The sequence below is a fragment of the Mus musculus genome, chromosome 16, assembly GCF_000001635.26.
Source record: "Mus musculus strain C57BL/6J chromosome 16, GRCm38.p6 C57BL/6J".
In the NCBI taxonomy this organism is placed as follows: Eukaryota; Metazoa; Chordata; class Mammalia; order Rodentia; family Muridae; genus Mus; species Mus musculus.
Genome location: NC_000082.6, coordinates 91620646 through 91647038, shown reverse-complemented (window position 1 = coordinate 91647038; position 26393 = coordinate 91620646). Strand labels below are relative to the sequence as shown.

The following is a 26393-nucleotide window of genomic DNA, read 5'->3' as shown; positions in this document are numbered from 1 at the left end:
CGCCTCGCGGGCGGGGACCTAGGCGGGCTGCGGCCAATGAGCAGCCGAGTCCATCGGAGGCGGGGCAGAGGCCGGGGCGCGCTGGATTCCCCGGGCCAACTTCCGGCGGGTGCGAGTGGCGGGTGCGAGCCGGAGCTGCGTGGCGGGGCTTGCAGGTGCGTGAATGCCTTAGTTCTTAAGATGATGCGTGGACTGCCTAAACGCTTTGACCCATGGGTTTAACCTCAGCGACCGGTGCTACTCTTGAAACGAAACTGGCGTGACTGGCGAAAAGCCCACGTGCTTTGCACGGCCTTGATGGAGGTCGGCCAGGTAGTTCTTTCCCAGCTTTCTAATTCTGAGGCCGGGTCCAGGTTTCTGTGCATCTCTGCCTTGTAAAGACAGACCCTGTACACCGATGGTTTTTTTATCCGCTCTAGTTTTATCACAGTAACTAACCATTTACCTGGACCACTTTCGTATTTGGTTTCTACTTTTTCAAAACAAATATTTGGAAGTGGTTTTAACCGATTCTTTTATTCTCTCCTTACCCTATTCTCTTGTTCTCGCTATAAATTGCCTGTTAGTTAACTGACACCCAAGAAGTTACAAAAGACTCTCCGAGTCTCCCGGCTAGTAAGGCCTTGACACCGGAGCCCAGGCACCCAGCCGCTGCTGGTGAAGAGACCAGTCCTGCTATTTCACAGATCCTGACTAGTAAAATGAAAATTGTCTTCTTGCACTGCTTTCTTATTCAAGTTAGATTTTTTAAAAAGTTTAATGGCTTCAGCTATTTCTCTAAGAAAATGACACAGAATTGAACTAAAGTCTATCTTATGTGTAGGAGCGTTGTCCCTTACATGTATGTTTGTGCCCACGTGCATACAATGAACGCCCCAAAGAAGCCGGAAGAAAGCATTCAGTCTCCAGACCCAGATTAGGATGTTTGTGAGCCACCTTGTGGGTGCTGGGAGACTAAACCCCAGCCCTCTGCAAGAGAACTAAGTGTTCTTAACCTTACCAGTCTGCTTGGGTTTTCCTTAAATATGTAATCCCAAAGTAAAGGATCAATTTAGAATTTACATATTTCAGTTTTCTTCTTTCCGTAACCATCTTCTACATAAGTAAATATCTTGATAATATCTTTGCTCCCCCCCCTCCTTTTATTGGTGCTAGAATTTGAACACAAGGCTTCTATTCTAAGCAATAGGTATCAATTAGGTATATGAAGTAACAACACATAGCAAATTAGTACTTCCTATTTCTGGGTACTTTGTAGTATACAATATTTTTTTTTAAAGAATTGTTTATTTTATGTATGTGAGTACACTGTAACTGTCTGAAGACACACCAGAAGAGGGCATTGGATCCCATTACACATGGTTGTGAGCCACCATGTGGTTGCTGGGGATTGAACTCAGGACCTCATCAGTGCTCTTAACCACTGAGCCATCTTTCCAGCCCCCCCCCCCCCACACACACACACCTTTTTTTCTTAAAGAATTGTTTCAGTTAATTCTTTTTTTTTTTTTTTTTTTTTTAAAGATTTATTTATTTATTATATGTAAGTACACTGTAGCTGTCTTCAGACGCACCAGAAGAGGGCATCAGATCTCATTACGGGTGGTTGTGAGCCACCATGTGGTTGCTGGGATTTGAACTCCTGACCTTTGGAAGAGCAGTCGGGTGCTCTTACCCACTGAGCCATCTCACCAGCCCCCAGTTAATTCTTAAGAACTAAACTTTTAACAAATGCTTGTATTCAAATGAGATGTTAGTATTTAATTGTGGTTTCTAATAGATTTCCAATCTAGAGACTCCCGTAAGATCTCAAATCATAAGCCTGCAAGCTGTAGACAATAGACAAATGATTCTGCCACTTGTTTTTGTGTGGATACCAAACAAAACTGGTGGGAGGAGCCAGATGTGGTGGCACATGCTTGTAATCTCAGCACTAGGGAAGCAGAGGCCAGAGGATCTCGCTGAAGCCCTGAGACCTGCTGTAGCAAGTTCTCAGTCAACCAGGGATACAGAGGGGAAAAAATATTGAAGGAAACTGGTTGAAGTTGCAGTGCCCAAAATATGCTTAGTTTGTTATGGCCCTCCTGTGCATAATGGCTTCCTGTTGCTTAGAGTGCTGACTAGGCAAGGACCTCTGCCCACTGTGGACATAAATCCTTCCTCTGGGTGATGTACACTCACTTATGTCCTGTCAACATCACAATACAAACTTCATAGTTTGGACAATGCACAGATGGCCCTCAAATATATTTATTTCCTGGCCCTTGACAGAGAAATTGTGTACTGTTAATGCCTGTTCTCTGTGCCACCTCAAGGTTTAAATTTGGGTATAATGACACATGCCTGCTATCCCAGCTACTTGAAGACTGGGGCAAGAATCTGGTGTGTTTTCTTTCTTTCTTCTTTTTTTTTTTTTTTTTTTTTGGCTTTGGAGACAGGGTTTCTCTGCAGTTCTTGCTGTCATAGAGATCACTCTCTAGTCTGTAGACTGGCCCCAAACTCAGAGATCCTCCTGCCTCTACCTCCTGAGTGCTGGGATTAAGGGAATGTGCCAACACACACCAGCACAAAAGAATCTCTTGAGCTCAGAAATTCAGGCCTAGGGTAAGCAAAGTAGCAGGACCCCATCTCCTGAACGAATAAGCAAATATCGAAATCCATTTTCTTGCTAAGGGTTAATAATTATCAGATCTTCCAAAAGAGGAGGGATGTTGGTAGATTATTTCTCAGATAAGGTGCTGTATTAGTATGCAGGTTTTTAATTGGTTTGTTGGGTTTGCTGTTATGATATTACAGGCTAGGTAAATTACAGGGAAAAGATGTTTGTGTAGGCTTATGGTTACGGAGGTGTGTGGTCTCTGTAAGTGGGTCCACCTCCTTAGCACATGCCCACTTTTCCTGAAATGATGGTCATAGCTTTCCAATTCTAACCTCCCGGGGCTTTTTACAGGGGGGGGGTCTGACTTTTTAGCTTATTATTTTATGAATATTTTTCCTGCATGTATGTGTCCCTTGTGCCCAAGGAAGACATCAAAGAAAGGTTCTCTGGATCTAGAGTTACAAACAGTTGTTAGCCACCATACAAATGTTAGGAACTGAACCCAGGTCCTCTGGAAGAGCAACCTGAGCCATCTCTCTAGCTCTTGTTTTTTGGTTTTTTGTTTTGTTTTGGGTTTGTTTGGGGGTTTTTGGTTGGTTGGTTGGTTGGTTGGGTTTTTTTGTTTGTTTGTTTGTTTGTTTTTGTTTTTTTGTGAGACAGGGTTTCTCTGTGTAGCCCTGGCTATCCTGGAACTCCCTCTGTAAACCAGGCTGGCCTCAAACTCAGAAATTGGCCTGCCTCTGCCTCCCAAGTGTCGGGATTAAAGGCGTGCGCCACCACGCCTGGCCTAAATCCCAATTTCTAAATAACGAATCTCTGGATGAAAATGTCACATGTATAAAAACAAATGATTATGTGAAAATCCTATTTATAAATTATGATTTTTACAGCCAGGTATGGTAGCAATCCTAACACTTGGATAGTGGCTAAAACAGGGGGTTTCCCATGAGTTTGAGTCTAGCCTGAGCAACATAGCAAGACTTTCTCATAACAAAAAGAATAGCTGGAGGCACAGCTCAGTGGTTAAGAGCACTGACTGTTCTTCTAGGGGTCTGGGGTTTGATTACCAGCAACTAGTGACTAACAACCACCTGTACTACAAGCCCAGTTCCGGTGGATCCAACAATCTCTTCTGGCCTCCATGAACACATAGCACAGCTGTGGTACACAGGCATACATGCAGGCAAAACACCAGCACACATAAAAAATTAACAAAATGAAACACCACCAAAAAAGAGAAATTGTTTTTCAAAATACATGTGATGTAAAATGTCGCCTATGGTTTACTTTCAGCAGGTGGTTGCATTTTGTTTCTGAATCCCTGCTTCGGAGACAGCCATGGCAGCCCGAGTTCTTGTCATCGGTAGCGGGGGAAGGGAACATACCCTGGCCTGGAAGCTCGCACAGTCTCCTCAGGTCAAGCAAGTGTTGGTTGCCCCAGGAAACGCAGGCACTGCGTGCGCTGGGAAGATCTCCAATGCTGGTAATTATGTTTCAAAATGGGGAGCGGTGGTTAATATTTGATAATAAAAGACGGCTCACATATGCTCTTTAGTAAGGTGTGTTTCTATTTAAGTTTGAATGCATTCTAAGTTTACATTTTTTGAGGTATTAACGTGAATTCTCAGTGTGTGAGGGGAACAAAGCTTAGTGTCCCTTAAGCCTTCTGAGCCACTGTGACCGAAAAGACAACACGTGCACGGTGGGGACTGGAGGTGTTGTAGATTCATGTACAGAGTCGTGAATGGGGCTGTCGACTGTGGAGGCTGGTCCCATTGATAATCGGTTCATAGACTAAACAGTTTGCAGGATGTAGGGTAGAACCAAGCTCCCCATCTTACCCTTACAAAGACCTACCTGTCTTGTTTCACCTTGTTTGTACAATAGCCAATGCCCCACATCATATTTATGAAGGGAATCAGGAGAAAGACAGAAATAATAAGGAAACACCCCCTTCTCTGAGGCGCTTTGTCTAGAGACAAGGTATTGTGTGCTTATTAGAGAAGTGGCTCGTCTGTGTCTGTGCACTTGGAGTTGTAGGGACACCCATCAGAATCACCCAGGATGATCCTAAACTAACTGCCATTGGCAGCAGCTGAGGAGAAGGGGTGCCCTCACTTGTTGCTTCTGCTGTACTGATGGAGTTAGTCCAACTAGGCCCAGTTGTGTTTTGATGGAGAGGCTAGCTTTCTCTGGACATGGAGAAGAGTTTTCTTACATAGTTTTCTTGCTTTCTTTGCTTAAACAGCTCAAAGACCCTTCCTGACTCGACCAGAACTAGCCTCCCAGTTTGCCTTAGAGCAGATTTGTTTGCTTTGTCCGTATTTGCTATGGCTAGTATTAACGCAATATATTATTAGTATCATAAGATTAAGGGTCCTAGTTTGTTGTAACATCTTAATCGCAGGGCTTACCACAGTACCTAATACACAGTTGATTTTCAATAAACTTTGAGTGACGTTTAAAGGACGTTTCTGAGTGTATTGTCTGGGCTTGTCTGATTACTCTGTGACCAACACTGGGACAGGGGCAGTCGCATTATAATATTGAGAGTCACTCAACTGCTGCAAAGCTTTCTTGAACCTAATGCACTATTTGGAGGTTCTCATGGTGAAATTACTAACTGTACCAACAGAAGCAAACCAACAATTAACTTGGTTTTTAATTACCTTACTAAGGCTAGTGCTTAGTTTATTTCATTAACCGGGGCTATTTTTGCACATGTGTGAGTTTATATTTTCTGCTTGCAGCTGTCTCTGTCAATGATCACAGTGCCCTCGCTCAGTTCTGCAAGGATGAAAAGATTGAACTCGTAGTTGTCGGACCAGAGGCCCCTCTGGCTGCAGGTAACCTTGTGTCTCACTGTTAGAACATACACGGGGCCCACAGAAGACTAGAGATCACTGCATCTGACTCGCTTGTCCACGAGGATTTGTAATAAAATACATGAGAAGAGGAGCTTTCATCCCTTAAAGTTTAATCTAATCATAATTCATATTTGGTCTGAGTCCATGGAGACCCTGGACCACCTAGACTTCTGTTTGGTTCTGTAGGAATTGTTGGGGACCTGACCTCTGCAGGAGTACGATGCTTTGGCCCCACAGCACAAGCAGCTCAATTAGAGTCCAGTAAGAAGTTTGCTAAAGAGTTTATGGACCGCCATGAAATCCCAACTGCACAGTGGAGAGCATTCACCAACCCTGAAGATGCCTGCAGCTTTATTACAAGGTGGGCAAAAAGTCACCTTTAAAGGGCAGGTGTTTTATAAAGTCACTTTAGTGGTTAAAAAAAAAAAAAAAAAAAAGTTGCCAGGCAGCCCTTGGGAGGCAGAGGCAAGTGAATCTCTTGAGTTTGAGGCCACAGAGTGAGTTTCAGGACAGCCAGGGCTACACAGAAAAACCATGTCTTTAAAAAAAAAAAAAACGGGGCTAGAGAGATGGCTAAGCAGTTAAGAGCACCAACTGTTCTCCCAGGGGTCCTGAGTTCATTTCCCAGCAACTACGTGGTAGCTCACAACCATCTGTAATGGGATCTGATGCCCTCTTCCGGTGTGTCTGAAGACAGCTACAGTGTACTCAAATACAATAAATAAATAAATGTTTTAAAAAAAAAGAAGAAGAAGCCGGGCAAGTGGTGGCACACGCCTTTAATCCCAGCACTTGGGAGGCAGAGGCAGGTGGATTTCCGAGTTCGAGGCCAGCCTGGTCTACAGAGTGAATTCCAGGACAGCTAGGGCTATACAGAGAAACCCTGTCTCAGAAAAAAAAAGAAAAAAGAAAGAAAAACAAAAAGTAAAAAATGTTTACTTCTTAGGCTTTCACAGGTTTATATTGAATTAATTATGGAAATATACTCTCAATAAAATAACTCATTTCCTTTATACCACTAAAATAAGATCGGATTCTCCAGTATTTGGGAGGTAGAAGCTAAAGGGTCAGTTCAAAGCCAGCCTGGACTACGTGGATCCAAAAGGAGAAGGAATTAAAAAAGAAACACTCTGTGTGTGCTTCTCTTGAATAATCTTGTCGACTGTATGTTGATGTCTTCACTATTGAGAAATCTCTAAGAGGAAGCACAGCAAGGCTAATGGCAATCCTCCTGCTTCAGCCTCCTTAGTGCTAGGATAGTAGGCGTAACCCGCCATACCCAGCAGAGTTTCTGAATTTGTAAGCTTTTTTTTTCAACAACTTATTTACTCTGTGTGTGTGTGCACGTGCAAGTGTGCGTGTACACATGGGCACACGACTCTACACTTGTATCAGACTATAGCTTGTAAGAGTCAAGTTCTCTCCTTCTACCACGTGGGTTCCAGGAATGAACTCAGGTCAGCCACCTCGCTGACCCTAGATCTTTCTTTATTCATTCTTCATCCTGCAAGGCTCCTTTTTTTCCAGGGGTAGTGGGCAAGAGAGGATTAAATGTGTAGTCCAGGCTGTCACTCTGTAGACCATGCTGGCCTCAAACTCAAGAGATTCACCTGCCTCTGCCTCTGCCTCTGCCTCCCAAGTGCTAAGGTTAAAGATGTGTGCTCCCACTGCCCAGCTCCTACACTGACTGTTGTTACCCATAGCCATGCGCCTTGGGTAAGTGACAGCTTAGTTACTTACTTTGGCTAAGCCTCCTTCCAGATCTCCAGCCCACAACATTGCTTTGTGTGTTCTAGAAATGGTCTGTGGGTGTCTGCCAGTGTTAGTCTCCTACAGCAGTATCCCTTACGTAAGTGAGAGGCTTTGCTTTGTATTTTAAAGATTATCTGTTCTACAGGTCTGCTTATTTTTTATATGATTCTTCCTTATGTGACCTAACTATATGTGGAAAAAGCAAAATTGTGCATGCTTTATGATCAAAATTACAAAGGAATTTTTAAAAATTTTTGGCAAGTAGTACCTGAAACAATGCTGGAATCATCTTTTTCTGTGTCCCTTTCAATTTTGCTAAACCATTCTGTTAAAAAGCACAGACCACTAACTGCTCCCCTGTCCTTACAGCGCGAACTTTCCTGCTTTGGTTGTGAAGGCCAGTGGCCTTGCAGCAGGGAAGGGAGTGATTGTGGCCAAGAGCCAAGCGGAGGCCTGCAGAGCTGTACAGGAGATCATGCAAGTAGGTGGACGCTCCTGAGAGGTTCTCTGTGTATACACGCTGCAGGCTTCTGGAGTGGGCCTCAATGTGTCAGTTCTCATTGTACTGTGTGTAACAGATTTACAAGGTCTTACAGCTCTCTCTCCAAGTCCTTGAGAACAAAGACATTGCCCAGTGTGTCCCAAGTCTTAGAAGTAGATTCGGGGATGGATAGATACAATGTTGCTTTCCGAGTCTACTTTGATGATTGTCACTTAACCGCTTAGAGAAAGCCATTTTCACATACTCGGTTTGGTCTAATGTGTGTGGACAAAGCTACATGGTCATCTTCAGGAATTAGGATGAAGTGATGATCATAAAATTACCTCAGCAAACTGAGAAATGTGTCCGTCACATCTGTACCTGTTGTCACAGGAAAGACCAGAAAATCCATGTTAAGTCTTGAGACAAGAAAGAATCCTGATGCTTATGTATTTCATAGCTCAAATGGGAGATAGTTCTGTAAATCAACTTGGTAAATATTAAAAGCTTTAAAATTTACAGGGATTTTTATTTTTACAATTAGGAAAAGTCTTTCGGAGCAGCTGGTGAAACAGTTGTTGTGGAAGAGTTTCTGGAAGGGGAAGAAGTGTCTGTATGTATAACCATCTCTGTGCCTTTAGCATGCTCCTATCACCCCCAAAAAAATCCTTAGCTCTGGCAGCTTCCTGTGAGAACAGGAGCGCAGCAGTTTCCAAGGAGGCTGAGACAACGGGTGTGTTCTCTCCCCATCGTCCCTGCAGCAGTGCTTCTAAACATCCATACGCTGCAACCCTTTTATGTTGTGGTGATCCCCAAATGTGACAATATTTCTGATACTTCATAACTGATTTTGTTACTGTCATGAATGGAAATGTAAATATCTGATATGTAGGATATCTGACGTGTGCTCTCTTTCAAGAGGTCATGAGCCACAGGTTGAGACCCACTGGTCTATGCTTTGGTGGGGACACTTGGACTTAATCACACTGTGGTTCTATGCGTTTGTGGTCTTGGTTTCACTTATTACACAGCACGTGCACCTTAAATACAGTATGAGTGCTGGCGGTCTCAACAGCAGGGAGGTTGATCCTTGTCGTGGGTGGAACCTATGTCTGCCCCTGGTGCTGCAAATGGTAGCTCCTTCACAGGGTGGATATCCAAGGTCTTCTGGCTCTGGCCACCTGAGTTGCTTCAGAAATGAAACCTTGTCCTCTCAGAAGAGGACTGTTTGACTGTTTGACTTTTTTCATTTAACCTGATTGGCCTGATGTGTCTTCTCCACAGTGCCTTTGCTTCACTGACGGGAAGACGGTGGCCGAAATGCCCCCAGCACAAGACCATAAGCGATTGCTGGATGGAGACGAAGGCCCCAACACCGGGGGGATGGGAGCCTACTGCCCAGCACCTCAGGTACTGTGCATGGCCCAGTTGCTGGTACTGAGCATGGCGCTGACGCACAGTCTGACTCTCAGCTGAAAAGTTCTCCCAGTCCCCTAACAACCGCCTCTGAGAGCCTGAGAAGAGCTAACACACACCTTAAATCCCAGCACTTGGGGGGCAAAGAGGGGAGATCTCTGAGTACAGGGACAGCCAGGGCTACATGGGGAGGCTCTGTCTCAAAAACAAACAAACAAAAAAACCCCAGCAAAAGCAAGCAGGTGTCTTTTGTGGGCTTTGGTAATAGTGATCTTGAGACAACTGTCTGTAACCCTGATTTCCTCAATTAAATTTACTAACTCACATCCATAGATTATGTAGGCTTAAAATTTTGGGTAGAATGTACCAGAGGGATTCCTAAGGGGCATGAGATGGGGAGAAAACTTTGAATGTTAGCATTGTGTCTGAGGAATTCTGAGCAAGCTACTTTTAGCCCTGCTGAGGCAGGACAGTGACTGCTGCTGACTTCCTACTGGACGGAGGAGGTGGGTGGGCTGCTTGAATCAGTATGGTTGGTGTGTCTGGTGAATTTTTAAGGAAAAGTGAAAGTGGACCCTGACTGGCCATTGTTCCTGGTCAGTTCCTTTTCTTGTCTCCATTGTGGCCTTGAATGCTGTGAAGATAAGGGTCAAGGTAAGAACTTTTTGTTTTAGACAAGGCCTGGCTGGCTTGGAACTCTTTATGTAGACCAGGCTGGTCTCAAACTCACAATCTACCTGCCCTTGCCTCCCAGATATTCAGATTAATGGAGTACACCTCAATACCTAACCTAAAATAATTTTTAAAACAAAAGTTACATTTAAAGGTTTCTGTGTGTTCCCAGGTTTCTAAGGACTTGTTAGTAAAAATTAAGAACACTATTCTTCAGAGAGCAGTAGACGGCATGCAGCAGGAGGGTGCGCCGTACACAGGTAAGCAGGCTGGCACAGGGCATCTTTACAGTAAATCTCTGCTTTATCTAGAATGTATTTTCTCTTTTCTATGACGCTAATCACATTGAAATGTTCAGTATGAGAGGTTTGTAGTCTAGGACTAGAGTTGTAGCTCAGCTGATAAAATGCTTGCCTAAGATGAATAAAGTCCTGGGTTCTAGCTCTACTAACAGAAATTGGGCACGGCAGAACACGCCTGCGATCCCAGCACCCGGGGTATGGAGGTAGCAGCCTCGGCAGGTCAGAATGAGCTCAAGGCCGGCCTCGGATGCACGAGACGCAGTTCATGGTCTAGGTTTAGAGTTGTCATGCGCTGTTGCCCCATGCTGTTAGACTAACTGACTTCCTTCCTTTTTTTTCTTTTCTTTTTTAATATAGGAATTCTTTATGCTGGTATAATGCTGACCAAAGATGGCCCAAAAGTGTTGGAGTTTAATTGCCGCTTTGGTGATCCGGAATGCCAGGTGGGTAACAATACATAGGAGGGCTGCCTGCCGTGGTGGTGCCGCATGTCTTTAATCCTAACTCACACTTTGGGGACAGAGGTTTACACAGTGAGTTCCAGACGGCCAGGGCTACAGAGACAGACTAGACAGTAATAACAACAGTAATAACAACAGGAGCAGTAGCAGTAATAAACAGCTGCTCCTTAGAAGACAAGCACTGTTTTGTTCTCCCCGCTTTTCAGTCCTAAAGCCCTGCTGAGTGTCAATCAGTATCCCTGTGCCCTGTGAGCGCAATGGGGACAATGGAGAAGGAAGGGGAGGCTACAGAAGGCTCACCGTCCTCCTCCTGACTGTCCTTCCAGGTCATCCTCCCACTTCTTAAAAGTGACCTCTATGAGGTGATGCAGTCCACCTTGGATGGCCTGCTGAGCGCGTCTCTGCCTGTTTGGCTAGAAAACCACAGTGCCGTAACCGTCGTCATGGCGAGTAAAGGGTACCCTGGAGCCTACACCAAAGGCGTGGAGATTACAGGTAAGGAGCAGCGGGTGCCGGTCATGCCCTTTCCTGCTCCAAGAGGTGTGAGTGGCCCAGTCAGTTTTCCAGTGTGATCCCATTATAGCCCAGCACCTCCACCTTCCCAGAGCCGGGGTGGTGGACAGGGTGAGACTCAGCATGGTTAGCATGAGCAACTGAGATTTTAGAGACACGGCTCTGCTTTATGAGGGGATGGCGTGCGGGAGAGTGATTTCTGTGGCAGGATTCAAAGTCTGAAAGGTCTAGTTCTACCCACCCACCCTTTTTTTTAAAAAAAAAAAAAAAAAGGCCATGAGGTATCTGGTTAAATGGTTTTAAGTATGTTTATAAATGTAAACTAAGCCGGGCGTGGTGGTGCACGCCTTTAATCCCTGCGCTTGGGAGGCAGAGGCAGGAGGATTTCTAAGCTTGAGGCCAGCCTGGTCTACAGAGTGAGTTCCAGGACAGCCAGGGCTACACAGCGAAACCCTGTCTCGGAAAAAATTTTTTAAAAATTAGTGAAAACTAAGTGCCAGGTAAGTTGTGCTTTCCAGCCAAAAACCTCTGTGGTCCCCAACGTGCCATAGTGTAGCTTGGCAGTACTCAAGTGTGTGTTTGGTTCAAGGACTTTATTTATTCTCCTGCCCAGCAAAGTAGGCAAGAAGTCTGTCCCCTGTGGCCTCTCACTTGGGAGTTGTGTGCTTTTGGAAGGGAGCAGAAAGATGAGATTGACCCAGGAGCCTTTGTGTTGATGAATTTCTCCTCAGACGGGCTGAGAAGTGAGATAGCTATTCCAGTAAAGAGTACTGGACACGGCAGCAGGCATGAGGTGATCTGTGCTGGGTGGCACTGTGTGGTCAGACACTCAGAGAGACCTTGGCTAGCACAGTATCACACCGGAGTGTGACCACACCGGGGACAGGAGACTGAGATAGGGAGATGAGAGAGGGTTATCTTTGAAACGTCGTGTGAAGAAAAGCTAACCATACTTTTAAGTCTCGGCCACTTCAGGCATTTTCCCCTCCCTCATTGAAACTGTACTTGAGTTCTGTTTTTTTCTCACTCCCCAGAAACTAGAATTTTTAAAATAGGACTGTCTTAGTCAGGGTCTCTCTCTCTCTCTCTCTCTCTCTCTCTCTCTCTCTCTCTTTCTTTCTTTCTTTCTTTTTTCCTTTCTTCCTTTCTTTTTTTCTTATTTATCTTTATATGAATACACTGTAGCTAGAAGAGGGCATCAGATCCCATTATAGATGGTTGTGAGCCACCATGTGGTTCCTGGGAATTAAACTCAGGACCTCTTGAAGAGCAGCCAGTGCTCTTAACCACTGAGCTAGCTCTCCAGCCGTTAGTCAGGGTTTCTATTCCTGCACAAATCATCATGACCAAGAAGCAAATTGGGGAGGAAAGGGTTTATTCAGGTTACACTTCCACATTGCTGTTCATCACCAAAGGAAATCAGGATTGGAACTCAAGCAGGTCAGGAAGCAGGAGCTGATGCAGAGGCCATGGAGGGATGTTCATTACTGGCTTGCTTCCCCTGGCTTGCTCAGCTTACTTTCTTATAGAACCTAGGACTACCAACCCAGGGATGGTACCACCCACAATGGGCCCTCCCCCCTTGATCACTAATTGAGAAAATATCTTACAGCTGGATCTTAAGGGAGGCTCCTTTCTCTGTGATAACTCCAGCTTGTGTCAAGTTGACACACAAAACCAGCCAGTACAAAGACTATAGGATGAAATGTTATTTCAGAGTCTCTGTTGTAGAGCATGTCTTCAATCCTGGGACCTGGGAGGAAGAGGCAGGAGGATCACTGAGTTTGGGGCCTGCTCTACATAGTAAAGACCCTGTCTCAAAAAAACAAAGAAGAATGAACAATAGTTTTTAACTCTGCTCTTTTCCAGGGTTTCCTGAGGCCCAGGCTTTAGGACTGCAGGTATTCCATGCAGGCACTGCTCTTAAAGATGGCAAAGTAGTGACCAGCGGGGGCAGGGTCCTCACCGTGACAGCTGTCCAGGAAAATCTCATGTCAGCCCTTGCTGAGGCCAGGAAAGGACTCGCTGCTCTAAAGTTTGAGGGAGCCATCTATAGAAAGGACATTGGCTTCCGTGCTGTGGCCTTCCTCCAGCGGCCCAGGTAAAGATGCCCTCTGAGACGGTTGGGTGCAGGGTCAGAACTGGCCTCCGTGGCTGGGAGGAAACTCGGCTAGTTCCGTTTTAAGTCATTGCGTATTTCCTGCCTGTGGAACTCACTGGACCTTCGCTTATATTTTGGTTGAAATCTAAACTATTTCTAGGCTGAGGTAGGAAGGGCATCTCAAATTCAAGGATAAGTAAGACTATCACCCACCACACACACACACACACGCACAAACTTGATCAAAGCAATATTTGAATAAATAATGAAAAATCTTCTTGGCAATTCCTTATCTTTGAAATTTTTGTCAAGATAATAAAGACGGTTACTCCTTGAGTTATTACATAATTAAATGTTTTTGAGCTTGTATCAGAGGCCCTGGTGTGTCCCTTTATCTACTACCTGAGTGTTTTTAATCCCTTACTGATTCAATTATTAACATAAATAAATAAACTGTTGGTTGCCACGTGAGTGTTTTGATTTTTTTTTTTTTTTAAGAATATCACATTCCCATGCTGGGCAGTGGTGGCACACGCCTTTAATCATAGTATTCGGGAGGCAGAGGCAGGCGGATCTGAGTCCAAGGCCAGCCTGAGTGTTCCAGGACAGCCAAAGCTCCACACAGAGAAACCCTGTCTCAAGAAAAAGAAAAGGATATTACATTGCCTTTCATTAAGTTCTTCTGTGGGTGTATGTGTGGCGTGTGTGTGCAGCCTGTGTGTGTGTGTGGGTAGCACATGTGCCTGGTGACCTCAGGTCAGAGGGCACTGGGTCCCATGGAGCTGGCCTTAGGGATGACCATGAGCCAACATACAGGTGCCAGAACCAACCCCAGACCATCGGCAAGACCAGCAAGTGCGCTTACTCACTGAGCCATCTCTCAGAAACTATGCCCTGAGCAAAAGATACGTTTTAAACCCTTTAAATACTGCGCCAAAGCTTCCCCTTTTATAAGTTTAAAATATCAAGAAATGGAAATTCTCTGCCTTAAGAGGCTGAAATTTAATTTTTTTTTTTTTGTTTTTTTTTTCTTTAGTTTGGTTTGGTTTTTTTTCTTTTTAGACAGAGTCTCACTGTGACACCCTGGTTGGCCTGAAACAGAGATCCAATGGCCCGTGCCCTAGCGAGGGACTTAAATCCTAACTGTAGCAAATGAGGTGTCCTGTGAGTGGCCCTGGACTGCAGGCAGGGAGTAGTTGGCTGGCAGTCTTCCCAGGGGCCCAGCAGCTTGCCTGTAAAAAACATTTCTTCATCTGTCACCGAGTCGCAAACACCAGAGTCTCCTCTGCAAGGGAAGACAATGACTTCACAGTGCCATCCCACACTTGATCTCTATATGAGGCTTGTGCTTTCTAAGGCAGTGTGCAATCGCAGCTCCAGTGCTCTGGGCTATGGGGAGACCAGCAGAGCAGTGTATTGCCACAGTAAGAACACATTTTGCATCTTTTTTTTTTTTTTTCAGAATTCTAAACAGTCCTGATTATATTTATAATTTTTTTAAAATTTATTTTATGTACATGAGTGCTCTATCAGCATGTACACCTGCATACCAGAAGAGGGCATCAGATCTCATTACAGATGGTTGTGAGCCACCATGTGGTTGCTGGGATTTGAACTCAGAACCTCTGGAAGAGCAGTCAGTGTTCTTAACTGCTGAGTCATCTCTCCGGCCCCCTAATTATATATATATATATTTTTTTTTTAATTTGTTTCTGGCATTTCATTTCTACTCACACTGAAGTTGAAATGAGAGCTACACTGTAGCTGTGGTAAAATGTTCTGTTTAAAAGTAGAAGGTGGCCCCTACTACTTCTCGTCTGTCACATCAGCACTGGGGAGGTGGAGGCTGGAGAATGGGAGGTTTGCTACAGAGAAACAGAACAGTAGACTGGTGATCTGCCATGAGAGTCAGGTGGAGAGCTGCTCCGTGAGAAAGAACTGATAGTAACCACGGCTGCAGAAACTGTTCTGCCCAGTTGAACAAGACTTAAAAATGCTATATTTCTATTTCCATCATATTTTTTTCCATGCATGCTTTATCACAATTTAGGGGGGGGGGAAATGAAGCCAGGTGTGGTAATGCACACCTGTTAACTCCAGCACTGGGAAAGTGAGGGAGGAAGCCTGAAAACCCAAGGTCACCCTCAACTGCAGAGCAAGTCTGAGGCGCACCTGGCTCAAAAAATTGGTTTATCTTTAAAAATAGTATATTACCTCTGCAAGACGCACATGATCAAATAAGAGCTGCTCTCAGTATAGGCAATGTAGTCAGGTCAGCTGGGAAGGGTAGGAGGCACACTTGCGAGGCACGCTTCATTGCCTCTTCCTGCTCTGGAGTTGGGTGGGTGCAGACAGGCTTAAAACATAGTGAGCACTGTAGTGGAGGTGAAAACCAAGTGTGTGTGTGTGTGAGAGAGAGAGATCTCTTCCACCTTATCCTTTGAGAGAGGGTCCCTCAATCAGCCTCAGTTTGCTGGTTTGGCTAGTCTCTGTAAGCCAGCTTGCTTGGGAACCCCCTGTCTCTACTTCACCAGGCTGGAATTACAGGCAGGCAGCCGCATCCATCCAGGATTCCTGGGGCAAGTGCAGCGCTCTAGCCACCGAGCCATTTCTCGACCCCTTGAGGTTTTTTTTAGATGAAAATAATTCTCCCTGATGGTTTAGTGATCCGTGCCTTTTATCCCAGAGGAAGCAAGCGGATCTCTGTGAGTTCCAGGACAGCTGGGCTAAAGAAAGAGACCCCCCTCAAATATTTTCCACTGGCATTAAGGTGATATCCTCGTTCTTGTTTTCATCTCTTTAGGGGCTTGACTTACAAGGACTCCGGAGTAGACATCGCAGCTGGAAATATGCTGGTTAAGAAAATTCAGCCTTTAGCAAAAGCCACCTCCAGACCAGGTAAATTAGACCCTGTACTCTGCTAATAGATCAATGGGATTGTGAGTTGGTTTGGGCCTTATATTTAGCTGAGGGAAGCTTTTCAAAGTATTGTTAGGTTTCCTTTAAGATATTCTTAAGCCAAGGACAGGATCTCCTCCCTGCTTGATTAGTGTCCTGTTTCCATGGAGCTCTCTCAGGAAAGATAGTCCTCACATGACCCATTGTCAGGAAGAAAGGGTGCCGGTATCCATTGCCTTAAGGTTTTTCTCTCCCTCCCAGGCTGCAGTGTTGACCTTGGGGGCTTTGCTGGTCTTTTTGATTTGAAAGCAGCTGGTTTCAAAGATCCTCTTCTGGCCTCTGGAACAGATGGTGTGGGAACTAAACTAAAGGTAACCAGGCACTTGTGATTAAGGGCCTTTGTGAAAGAGAAAAGGGAATTTGTCTTTCAAATGAATTTTGTTTATCAAATAGACATTTTCTTCTTAACAGGCAGGAGCTAAAAAGAGGCATGGTGACTAACCATTTATTGCAACCATGTAGCTCAGGTGCACATTTGAAACAGTAGCGTTCCAGTTCCGTTGATTGAAAGGATGTTTTAAAGAAGAGAGGGGGACAGTATAACCCTGAAAGAGTGTAGTGTTCTCTGTGCTGAGGTTCTGAGCAGCTAGCCAAAGGCAGTGGCGTTTGCAAAGCTCTGGGTGAACCAAGGAGATAAGAGGTAGGCTTACTCCGTGTGTCGTTTATATTCTACAGATTGCGCAGCTGTGCAATAAGCATGATTCCATCGGGCAGGATCTGGTGGCCATGTGTGTGAACGACATCCTCGCCCAGGGAGCAGAGCCCCTCTTCTTCCTTGACTACTTTTCCTGTGGGAAGCTCGACCTCAGTACAACTGAAGCCGTCATTGCTGGAATTGCTGCAGCTTGCCAGCAGGCTGGCTGTGCCCTGCTGGGTACGACCATGCACCCACAGGGCCTTTGCACGGCCTGTCATGTAGAGCTTAAACTGGCCTTGTCATGGCTGGACTTTACATCACCAAACAGGAAGGAAGTGTACACAAAACTACCTGCTCATCTTACACACATACACACACACACACACACTTTGTCTCAACTGCCCAACCCCCAGGCAGGCTTATCTTTCTCTTTGGTTCATCTTCAGGTTTCTCAATAGCCTCCCTGGCCAGGCCTAGGCCTTTTTCCTCCTGACTGGGCCTGCAGCAGGGAGATGGACTCCTGGGATTGCATATGTTTAACTATAGTTTCCTCAGGAGTGACATAAACAAAAAAAATGTAACCAGGTGGTGATAGCATTTCTTTGAGTCCCAAAACTCAGGAGGCAGAGGCAGGTGGCTCTCTGTGAGTTCAAGACCAGCCTGGTCTACAGAGCTAGCTCCAAGACAGCCAAGATTACACAAAGAAGCCCTCTCTGGGGTGGGCATGGGATATACCCTCGATTTAAAGGCATTCTGCTTTACCATATATGAGGGGGTTTTGTTAGCAAAATTAATTTCTAGGTGGATCAATAGTTCCATTGAACTATTTCATTTCCGAGTTGGTGTACTGGTGTGTGGCTGTAATCCTAGCAGTTGGAAGCTGAAGCAGAAAGATTGTTGAGAGTGTGAGCCAGCCCAGGCTACATAGCAAGACTCTTGTCTCAATGGAAAAAAAACATACACTTCTATAGCTGTAGACAAGTCAAATCTGAAGGCCAAAAGTTGCCTTTCAACTGCTTCCACAGTAGCTTCTACGCTAGGCTCTGCTGCTTCCCTCTTCTATCGCATGTGCTGCAGGTGAGGGTATTGCATGGAAGATGGAGTGGTCCTAAAGCAACTAAGGGCTGGAGACCTGGCTCAGCAGTTAAGAGCACTTGCTCTTCTTCCAGGGAACCCGGGCTTGGGTCCTTGAGCCCACATATCAGCTTGCAGTTACTCCAGTTCCAGGGGATCCAGTGCCCTCCTCTGTCCTCCATGAGTACCAGGCATATACAAAACACTCATACATGCAAAATGTTAAATCTCTTTTTTAAAAAAAATCAAACATGGAAATACTTATGAAATCACACTACTTGTGAAATCACACTACTGTGGAATGTTGTGAAATCCAGCTGAGCATTCACGAGTCAGGGTAGAGATGTCTGATGGCCGTGTAAGGCCTGCAGCATGACCGCCTCACTGTTGGTAGACATTAGCTCTCTCCCTAGAAACCAGGAAGCAAGTAACAGTGTGAGGTATAGCTACACACTGATGGTTTGTGCTTAATGTGGCTTCTGTCACTGCTTAAGCATATTCATAAGGATTCAGGGTGTCCATGTCTTTCCAGGTGGGGAGACAGCAGAGATGCCCAACATGTACCCTCCTGGAGAGTATGATCTTGCTGGGTTTGCTGTTGGTGCTATGGAGAGACACCAGAAGCTCCCTCAGCTAGAAAGGATCACCGAAGGGGATGCTGTTATTGGAGTGGCTTCATCTGGTCTTCACAGCAATGGGTTTAGCCTTGTGAGGAAAATCGTGGAGAGGTCTTCGCTCCAATACTCCTCCCCAGCACCTGGTGGTTGTGGAGATCAGACCTTAGGTAAACGGACTCTTGCTGTCCTACTTGGAGATGTCTGAGCAGCACTTGGGGGGAAACCCAGGTCACTAGGACTAGGATGGAAGGGTTGCACTGGCTGTGGTTTTCCTGCCTGGATTTCAGTCATGACTGCATGACAGAACCCATGTGTTCTGCATGCAAGACCCTATCATTGTTCATGTCAGAATGGCTTGTTTGGGCTTCTGTGTGTGCACTAAGTTTTAGGTTATCTCTCCAACCCACAGGGGACTTACTTCTAACTCCAACCAGGATCTACAGCCATTCACTGCTGCCCATCATACGTTCAGGACGTGTCAAAGCTTTTGCTCATATCACTGGAGGCGGGTTGCTGGAAAACATCCCCAGAGTCCTCCCTCAGAAGTTTGGAGTAGATTTAGGTAAGCTCGTCTGCTGGAAAGCATCCCAGCTCCCTCAGCAGTCTGCAGTGGATTTGGATAAGCTCACCCGAGGAAATTTCTGAGTTAAGAAAACAAAAGGTTGAAGGGAAAAAACTATTGTGGGTGCGAATGCATGCACAGACATACACGTACTGTAGGTGTGAGTGCATGCACACTCAAATATGTACTGTGGGTGTATGTGATGCAATCATACATGGTAGATGCAAGTTGGTGCACAGTCATACATGGGAGATAGTTTTTTGTTTGTTTGTTTGTTTGGTTTTGTTTTTGAGATAGGGTTTCTCTTTGTAGCCCTGGTTGTCCTTGAATTCATTCATATTCTCTCTCTCTCTCTCTCTCTCTCTCTCTCTCTCTCTTTGTAGACCAGGCTGGCCTTGAACACATGGATATTATCCTCTGCCTCTAGAGTGTATACCCCACACAACCTCACGCAATGTTTTTTAATGCGTTCATATTGACTATGATCTATCCCATGGAATTAAGAGTGGCGTGTTTTCACTCTGGCATCATGGTACCATTCAAAAAGTTTCTTACTTTGAATTAGAGATGTTAAGCCATATAGCCATGTTCCTGAGAGCCTTTTTCATTTTTTCAATCATACATAATCTCTCTACGTAGTCCAGGCTAGCCTGAACTTTCTGCCTCAGCTTCCCCGTGTATTAGAGGCATGTCCTGCTGTGCCCAGCGTATATCCATTTTTTCTGTAAGTCCTTCAGAAAGCTTCAAAAAGCTTTTCTTCTTTCTTTTTTTAAGAATTTGGCTGCTTATTAATGTAATGTCTACTTTTCACGGTAGCACCATTTCTTGTGGAAGAGTAATCGGTTTTATACGTGTGTTGGTTTCAGCTTTACATTGCTATTGGCTTTTGACCTCTGACGTCATGGTAAGCATTTCTGGTGGCTGAATCCTCTGAACTCGCTCAGGTCCATAATAGACTTGAACCTAATGGGGAGCTGGAGAGACGGCTCAGCATCAAGAGCACTTGTTGCTCCACGGGGGACCCAGGGTCATTTTCCTGCACCCACACAGCTGCTCACAACTGTCCCTACCACAGTTCCCTGGGATCTGACCCCCTCTCCTGAACACCAAGGCACAAAGCACATGTGGTACACAGACACACATGCAAGTAAAATACTAGTAAACCTAACTGGGGAAAGACCTGTAGACAAGTTGCAATTTTGTTTGTTTGTTTGTTTTTCAAGACAGGGTTTCTCTGTGTAACAGCCCTGGCTGTCCTGGAGCTCACTTTGTAGACCAGGCTGGCCTCGAACTCAGAAATCCACCTGCCTCTGCCTCCCGAGTGCTGGGATCAAAGGCGTGTGCCACCACGCCCGGCTAAGTTGCATTTTTTTAATTACGTTAAAAAAAAAATCTGCTGGGCAATGGTGGCACACACCTTTAATCCCAGCACTTGGGAGGCAGAGGCAGGCGGATTTCTGAGTTCAAGGCCAGCCTGGTCTACAGAGTGAGCTCCAGGATAGCCAGGGCTACACAAAGAAACCCTGTCTCAAAAAAAACAAAAAAAACAAAAAACAAAAAACAAACCTGATTATCAGGCCAGGTGTGGTAGCCCACACTTTTAATCCCCACACTCTGGAAGCAGAAGCAGATGCTCTCCATGAGTTCAAGACCAACCTTATCTACATAGGGAGTCCCAGGTCAGCTAGAACTATAGAATAAGACCCTGTTTCAAACAAACATAAACTGCTTATCATACAGTTATGCTAAGTAAGTAAAAGGAACCAATAATCAGCTCTGTCATCTAATTAAAGCTCAGTTCTGGGCTGGAGACGTGGCTAAGTCTGTTCCTGTGGAGGACCTGGACTCAGACCTCAGACCACATGGCAGCTCACAGCCATTTGTAACTCCAGTCCCAAGGGCACCAAGCACACATGTGGTGCACATACATACATGCAGGCAGAGCACTCGTACACACAGAATATATGTATCTGGAGAACATACCTAGTACTACATGGTCTGTGTGGAATGTTGCAGATGCCTTCCCCCCTCCTTAAGAAATTTTAAATAAAAATCCACCTTAGTTGGGGTTTTTCTTGCTGTGATAATGGCCATGACCAAAGACAAATTACGGAAGGAAGGGTTTATTTTGTCTTACATCTCTCACATCACTGTCTATCACTGAGGGAAGTCAGAGCAGGGACCCAAGGCAGAACCTGGAGGTCGCAACTGAGTCACAGACCATGGAGGGGAGGTCGTAACTGAGACCATGGAGGGGTGCTGCTTGCTGGCTTGTGCCCTGTGGCTTGCTCAGGACCACTGGTGGCAGTCTCTGCTGTAATCAGCTACTGGCGCATCTAAATCGTTAGAGGGTTCTAAAGATCCGGTAAGTTCCTGAAGCAGAGAACGCACCTCCTCCAAGTATCAGTACTGACAGAAATGGGATCTGAAGGACAATTCATAGTGCTGTCCTACACAGGACGGTGGCCTGGCTACAGTAGATTAATTGGGTGACTCTTGTTCTAAGATGCCAGCACCTGGAGGGTCCCCAAGGTCTTCTCGTGGCTACAGCAGGAAGGAGAGCTCTCTGAAGAAGAAATGGCCAGGACATTCAACTGTGGGATTGGAGCTGCCCTGGTGGTGTCAAAGGACCAGGCCGAGCAGGTTCTGCATGACGTTCGGCGGCGGCAGGAGGAAGCCTGGGTGATAGGCAGTGTCGTTGCGTGTCCTGAAGGTAACAGCTCCTTCTTGGCTTTTAGGTGTATAATCTGACTATAACTCAGCTCTGTACCTTTCTTCCAGCCACTGCCCTGGCATCTGTCTTTACCCATACACTGGTGCAGACACATCTGTCTCCACTGTGGAGCTTTGACATCTCTGGGTAGTACTCACATGCACAGCCACACTGCACAGGATAAAGTTACTACACAAAATGCCTCATGGGTCTGCCTGGAGGTTTAGCTCATCCCAAGCATTAGTGAGTGAACACCCTGACCAGGTCTCTGTGTTGGTCAGAACTCATCCGAATTTGACAGGGTGGCAGGCTGAGCCATTCAGATAGCTAACAATGATGTTGGCACACCTTCTGTCTGTCTGTCCATCTACTCAATGCTGTGTAGGTTTTCTTTACAGGCAGGTTCTCCCAGGGCTGCGTAATAACATCCTTCAGCTTACACTGTAGTAGAAGCCACCCCCATCCCCCTTCTCAAAACAGCATCCTATGTCAGTCTTGAGTGACCTTGCTGGGTTGCATGCCTCCCACAAGGCCAGGATATCATAGCACTGTGTGAATGGGCTCGTTGGGAAGGCTGACAGGTTTCGGAGAACACAGGCAGGCATTCTTTTATGCAGCTATGTGTGCAGTGTGCTGATACAGTAGCTCCTAGTTGAAGTAGTAATTACATATGTTCACCTTCAGTATGGTTTTAAAAGTGAGAGATGGTAAATGTTATTAACCTGGTATTTTAGTTCCTGTATATTTTACTTTCAGCATAAAATACAATAATTTAAAGTTTTCTTATGTTTTTCTATTATTCCTATTAATTCATAGTTGTTCTTATTTATGCATATAATTGAAATGAAGATTCCCCTCGTGTCAGAGTTAAGAATCTGATTGAAACCATACAAACGAATGGGTCATTGGTGGCAAATGGCTTCCTGAAAAGTAATTTCCCTGTGCAACAAAAGAAGGCAAGAGTGGCTGTCTTGATATCTGGAACAGGTAAAGAAAGCACGGCTTTTCCTCAGCACCGCTCACACAGACCAGACAGGGTGGGGAGGGCCTTGGGTAGTAAGCATGCTCTAGCAGAGCCTCAGATGGGGTCAGGAAAGGGATGTGGGAAACATGTCTAAGAGAAAGAGAGAAAGGACAGCCTGGTGGCGCACGCCTTTAATCTCAGCACTTGGGAGGCAGAGGCAGGCAGATTCCTGAGTTCCGTGCCAGCCTGGTCTACAAAGTGAGTCCCAAGCCAAACAGGACTACACAGAGAGACCCTGCCTCCAGAAACCACCAGGAGAGGCTCCTCGGCAGTTGAGGGCACTTGCTGCTCTTGCAGAGGACATAGGTCGTATTCCCAGCACCCGCACAGTGCGTCACAGCCACCCCCACCTCCAGGGCATCTGAAGTGTGAGAATGATGGATGTTATTAACCTGGTATTCTAGCCTTTGAGAATACAATATAATATTCTAAAATTGTCTTTTATTAAAAGTAAGACCTCGGTAGGGAAACATTTGATTCTATTGGTCACCACAGTGACTTTGCTGTTGGCTTTCAGAATCGCCAAGTAACCCGGGCTGGTCTGGCCGCAGACTTCCTAGTGTGGGATTTAGTGGGTGGCCACCCCACCCAGCTCTGGTTTTTGCCACGAGTAGCACTGCCCTGAACAGTGTGTTGTTGGAGGCATCGTCTTTTAGACAATGGTCCAGTGCTGTGGCTGCCCTGCAGGGTGCTCTTACAGTTTCAACATCTTTCAAGCCCAAGGTCATGATAAAGCAAAGGACCGAGCTCTCAGAAGTGTCAGCTCACTTGCTTTCCTGCTTTTTCAGGGTCGAACCTCCAGGCGCTCATAGATAGCACCCGGGATCCCAAGAGCTCCTCACATATTGTTCTTGTCATCTCCAACAAAGCCGCCGTAGCCGGCTTAGACCGAGCTGAGCGAGCTGGTATTCCCACCAGGGTGAGTGACTGCAGAAGAGGCCTTCCTGCAGGCCAGGCCTGGTGGGCAGATGCTTGGCCTGGAGCCGAGGATGTACCACTGTGCCCACACCTCCAGGCCCTGCAGGCTGTACTGAAACTCACACTCTGCTCTCATGAGGCCGCAGATGCTTGTGAAATCTTGGGACTTCCCAGTTAGGGGTGGGTGCTGGGTTTGCTTTTCTGCTGCATCCTGCCCGTTCCTCAGCCACCCTCTAAGTGGGTACATCTTTACTGCTGAAGTGTAGTCTCTGCAAGGTTGTGTTTAAATTACTGCTGATCCTCTGAAAATAGGCTATATGCCTTTTTCCTGTTACAGGTAATTAATCACAAATTATATAAAAATCGTGTTGAGTTTGACAATGCAGTTGACCACGTCCTGGAAGAGTTCTCTGTAGACATCGTCTGTCTTGCAGGGTTCATGAGGATCCTCTCTGGGCCCTTCGTCAGAAAATGGGACGGTAAGCAAGCAGTTCTCCCGAGCACGGGGTCGACGTGGTAGGAAGTGCCCAGACTGACTGAGTGGTCACTCAGCTGGACTGGCTGTCACTAATCCCTGGCTCCATTACTGCAAGACACATTTTACTGTCAGTAGAATCAAGAAGTCAACAAAAAGTGAGACTCAGTCTACACCTTTAACCCCAGCATCCTGAAGCTGAGGCAGGAGGCCAGTGTGTTCATTTAGGACATAGTCTCTCAAACTCAGAGTGAAAGAACGGGAGAGAAAAAAGAAGGAAGATCTCAAGATGAAGGGAGAGCTGGACAGAGATCAGCCTTGATGGAATCAGTTCAAGGCCAAGACCCTGTCGCAAAAACCAGGACATTTTGTGGTCAAGAGCACTTGTTGCTCTTGCAGAATAGAGAATAGCAGTAGCCAGGGGCTAGTTCTGCAGTAGAGCACTTACCTACCTAGCATGTGTCAGGTCAGGTCCTGGTACCACAGAAAGACTTGAAACCCATGCCCTCCTGAACAATACACAGAAGATGACAAGCACGGCGTTGTCACTAAAACTGTGCAGTATCTACAGTCTCTTTGTCTCTTTTCTCCTTGCTCTCTATTTACTAAGTGATCATGGAGCAGTGGGTCACCTCAGCATGCTGTGGTGGTGAGAGGACACTTTGTAGGGTTAGGTGCCTCCTTCCACTATGTGTGTCCTAGGGATTGAACGCAGTCATCAGGCACGGTGGCAGGCACCCTGTACCCGTCAGCCATCTTGCCAGCCCTGTTCTCTTCCTTAAGACTCTGACTGCAGCCTGGTGTGGTCATTGGTCTGCACATTCGTGGGCGCCTTCCCTCCAGAGTTCATTCCCTAAGTAACTAGTTATCTCTTGTTCCTTGAACAGTCTAAACGGGCCCTGAGATTTCTGACTCCTGCTCTCTTGCTTTCTAGGGAAAATGCTCAACATCCACCCATCCTTGCTCCCTTCCTTTAAGGGTTCAAATGCCCACGAGCAAGTCCTGGAAGCTGGAGTCACAATCACTGGGTGTACCGTACACTTTGTCGCTGTGAGTATGTCTGTCCCTACCAAGCTTTTGACCTAGCTAGCGTCTGGCTGCCGTCTACACTGGCCGGAAAGGTTGAAAACGTTTGCTTCCTTTTCCAGGAAGATGTAGATGCCGGACAAATCATCCTGCAGGAAGCTGTCCCTGTGCGGAGGGGTGACACTGTGGCAACGCTGTCTGAACGGGTCAAAGTGGCAGAACATAAGATCTTTCCTGCCGCTCTTCAGCTGGTGGCCAGCGGGGCTGTGCAGCTGCGAGAAGATGGCAAGATCCACTGGGCCAAGGAGCAGTGACCGGTCCTGATGCAGGAGTGGGCTCAGTGCTGAGAGAGAGGCAGGGCCTTGCTGGGTGCCTTTTCATCATGACCATGGCCAAACTGAAATACCTGCTGGCAAAAAGACTTTAATCCTTACCCGCTGCCATTTTTTAAATAAATAGGTTCATTGAAAAGAAAACTTATCTAGCATTTATTTAAGACATCCAGAAGTGGAAAGTTCTAGGCCGCCAACATCCTGGGCACCTACGAACCCAGACGAGAGATCTCCAAGCTTCCTGCTTGCCTTGCTTTCCTGCTTCCAGACACTCACAAGCAAGCGATGACCACACCCGGCCGGAAGCCAGCCAGCCACCCTGAGCTGCCAAGCAGCCGGCACAACGGGATTCCTCACCTGAGGGCACTTAGAGACCATGTTGAAACCTCTCTTAAGCTTTAAATTCAAAACAACAGCAGATCCTTAAACTGCAGCCTTAAAAGAAGAGGCTAAGCAATCCAGGACGTGGTGGCGCACACCTTTAATCCCAGCACATAGGAGGCAGGCGGATCTCTGTGAGTTTGAGGCCAGCCTGGTCTACAGATAGAGTTCCAGGACAGCCAGGGCTAGGACTACACAGAGAAACCCTGTCTCAAAAACTGTCTGCAGTGTTACACTGCCGCCCTGCATGGTCGAAGGGACGGTTGGCAGGTGGGAAGGAAATCCCATGGGTTAGGGAAGCCACTTACATAGAAACCAGCTACTAGAAGTCTCGGTGACCCCATGACCTGGAGATTAGAATGTTCAGTTTGACCTCGGTACTCAAGATTAACAACAGAGGACATTAATGCTCTAGCTCTTTATTTCAAGCTAATCTTCCACCCGTTTTTTAAGTACCAGCCTTGCCCTACAGTAGCTGATACCAGGTCTCCAGAGGAGAATCCATGTGTCTG

General features: G+C 46.1%; 1 protein-coding gene across 4 annotated transcripts; it reads left to right on the top strand.

The window, feature by feature from the left end:
* Positions 1–66: 66 nt before the first annotated feature.
* Positions 67–25644, top strand: Gart (phosphoribosylglycinamide formyltransferase). 4 transcript variants are annotated; one of them, NM_001357351.1, is made up of 22 exons: positions 67–155; positions 3896–4082; positions 5350–5445; positions 5653–5827; positions 7588–7699; positions 8244–8312; positions 8984–9109; positions 9960–10047; positions 10447–10532; positions 10877–11045; positions 12933–13164; positions 15968–16062; positions 16324–16433; positions 16798–16996; positions 18366–18617; positions 18860–19012; positions 21519–21725; positions 22575–22712; positions 23538–23668; positions 24005–24146; positions 25077–25192; positions 25291–25644. In NM_001357351.1, the coding sequence occupies exons 2-22, from the start codon at positions 3938–3940 to the stop codon at positions 25480–25482; spliced, it is 3033 nt and encodes a 1010-aa protein (NP_001344280.1). In that variant the 5' UTR covers positions 67–155; positions 3896–3937; the 3' UTR covers positions 25483–25644. The 4 variants fall into 4 exon arrangements, with proteins under 4 accessions (NP_001344280.1, NP_034386.2, XP_006522975.1 ...); NM_010256.2 differs by having other exon boundaries at positions 3893–4082; XM_006522912.2 differs by having other exon boundaries at positions 98–312; positions 25291–25632.
* Positions 25645–26393: the final 749 nt, after the last annotated feature.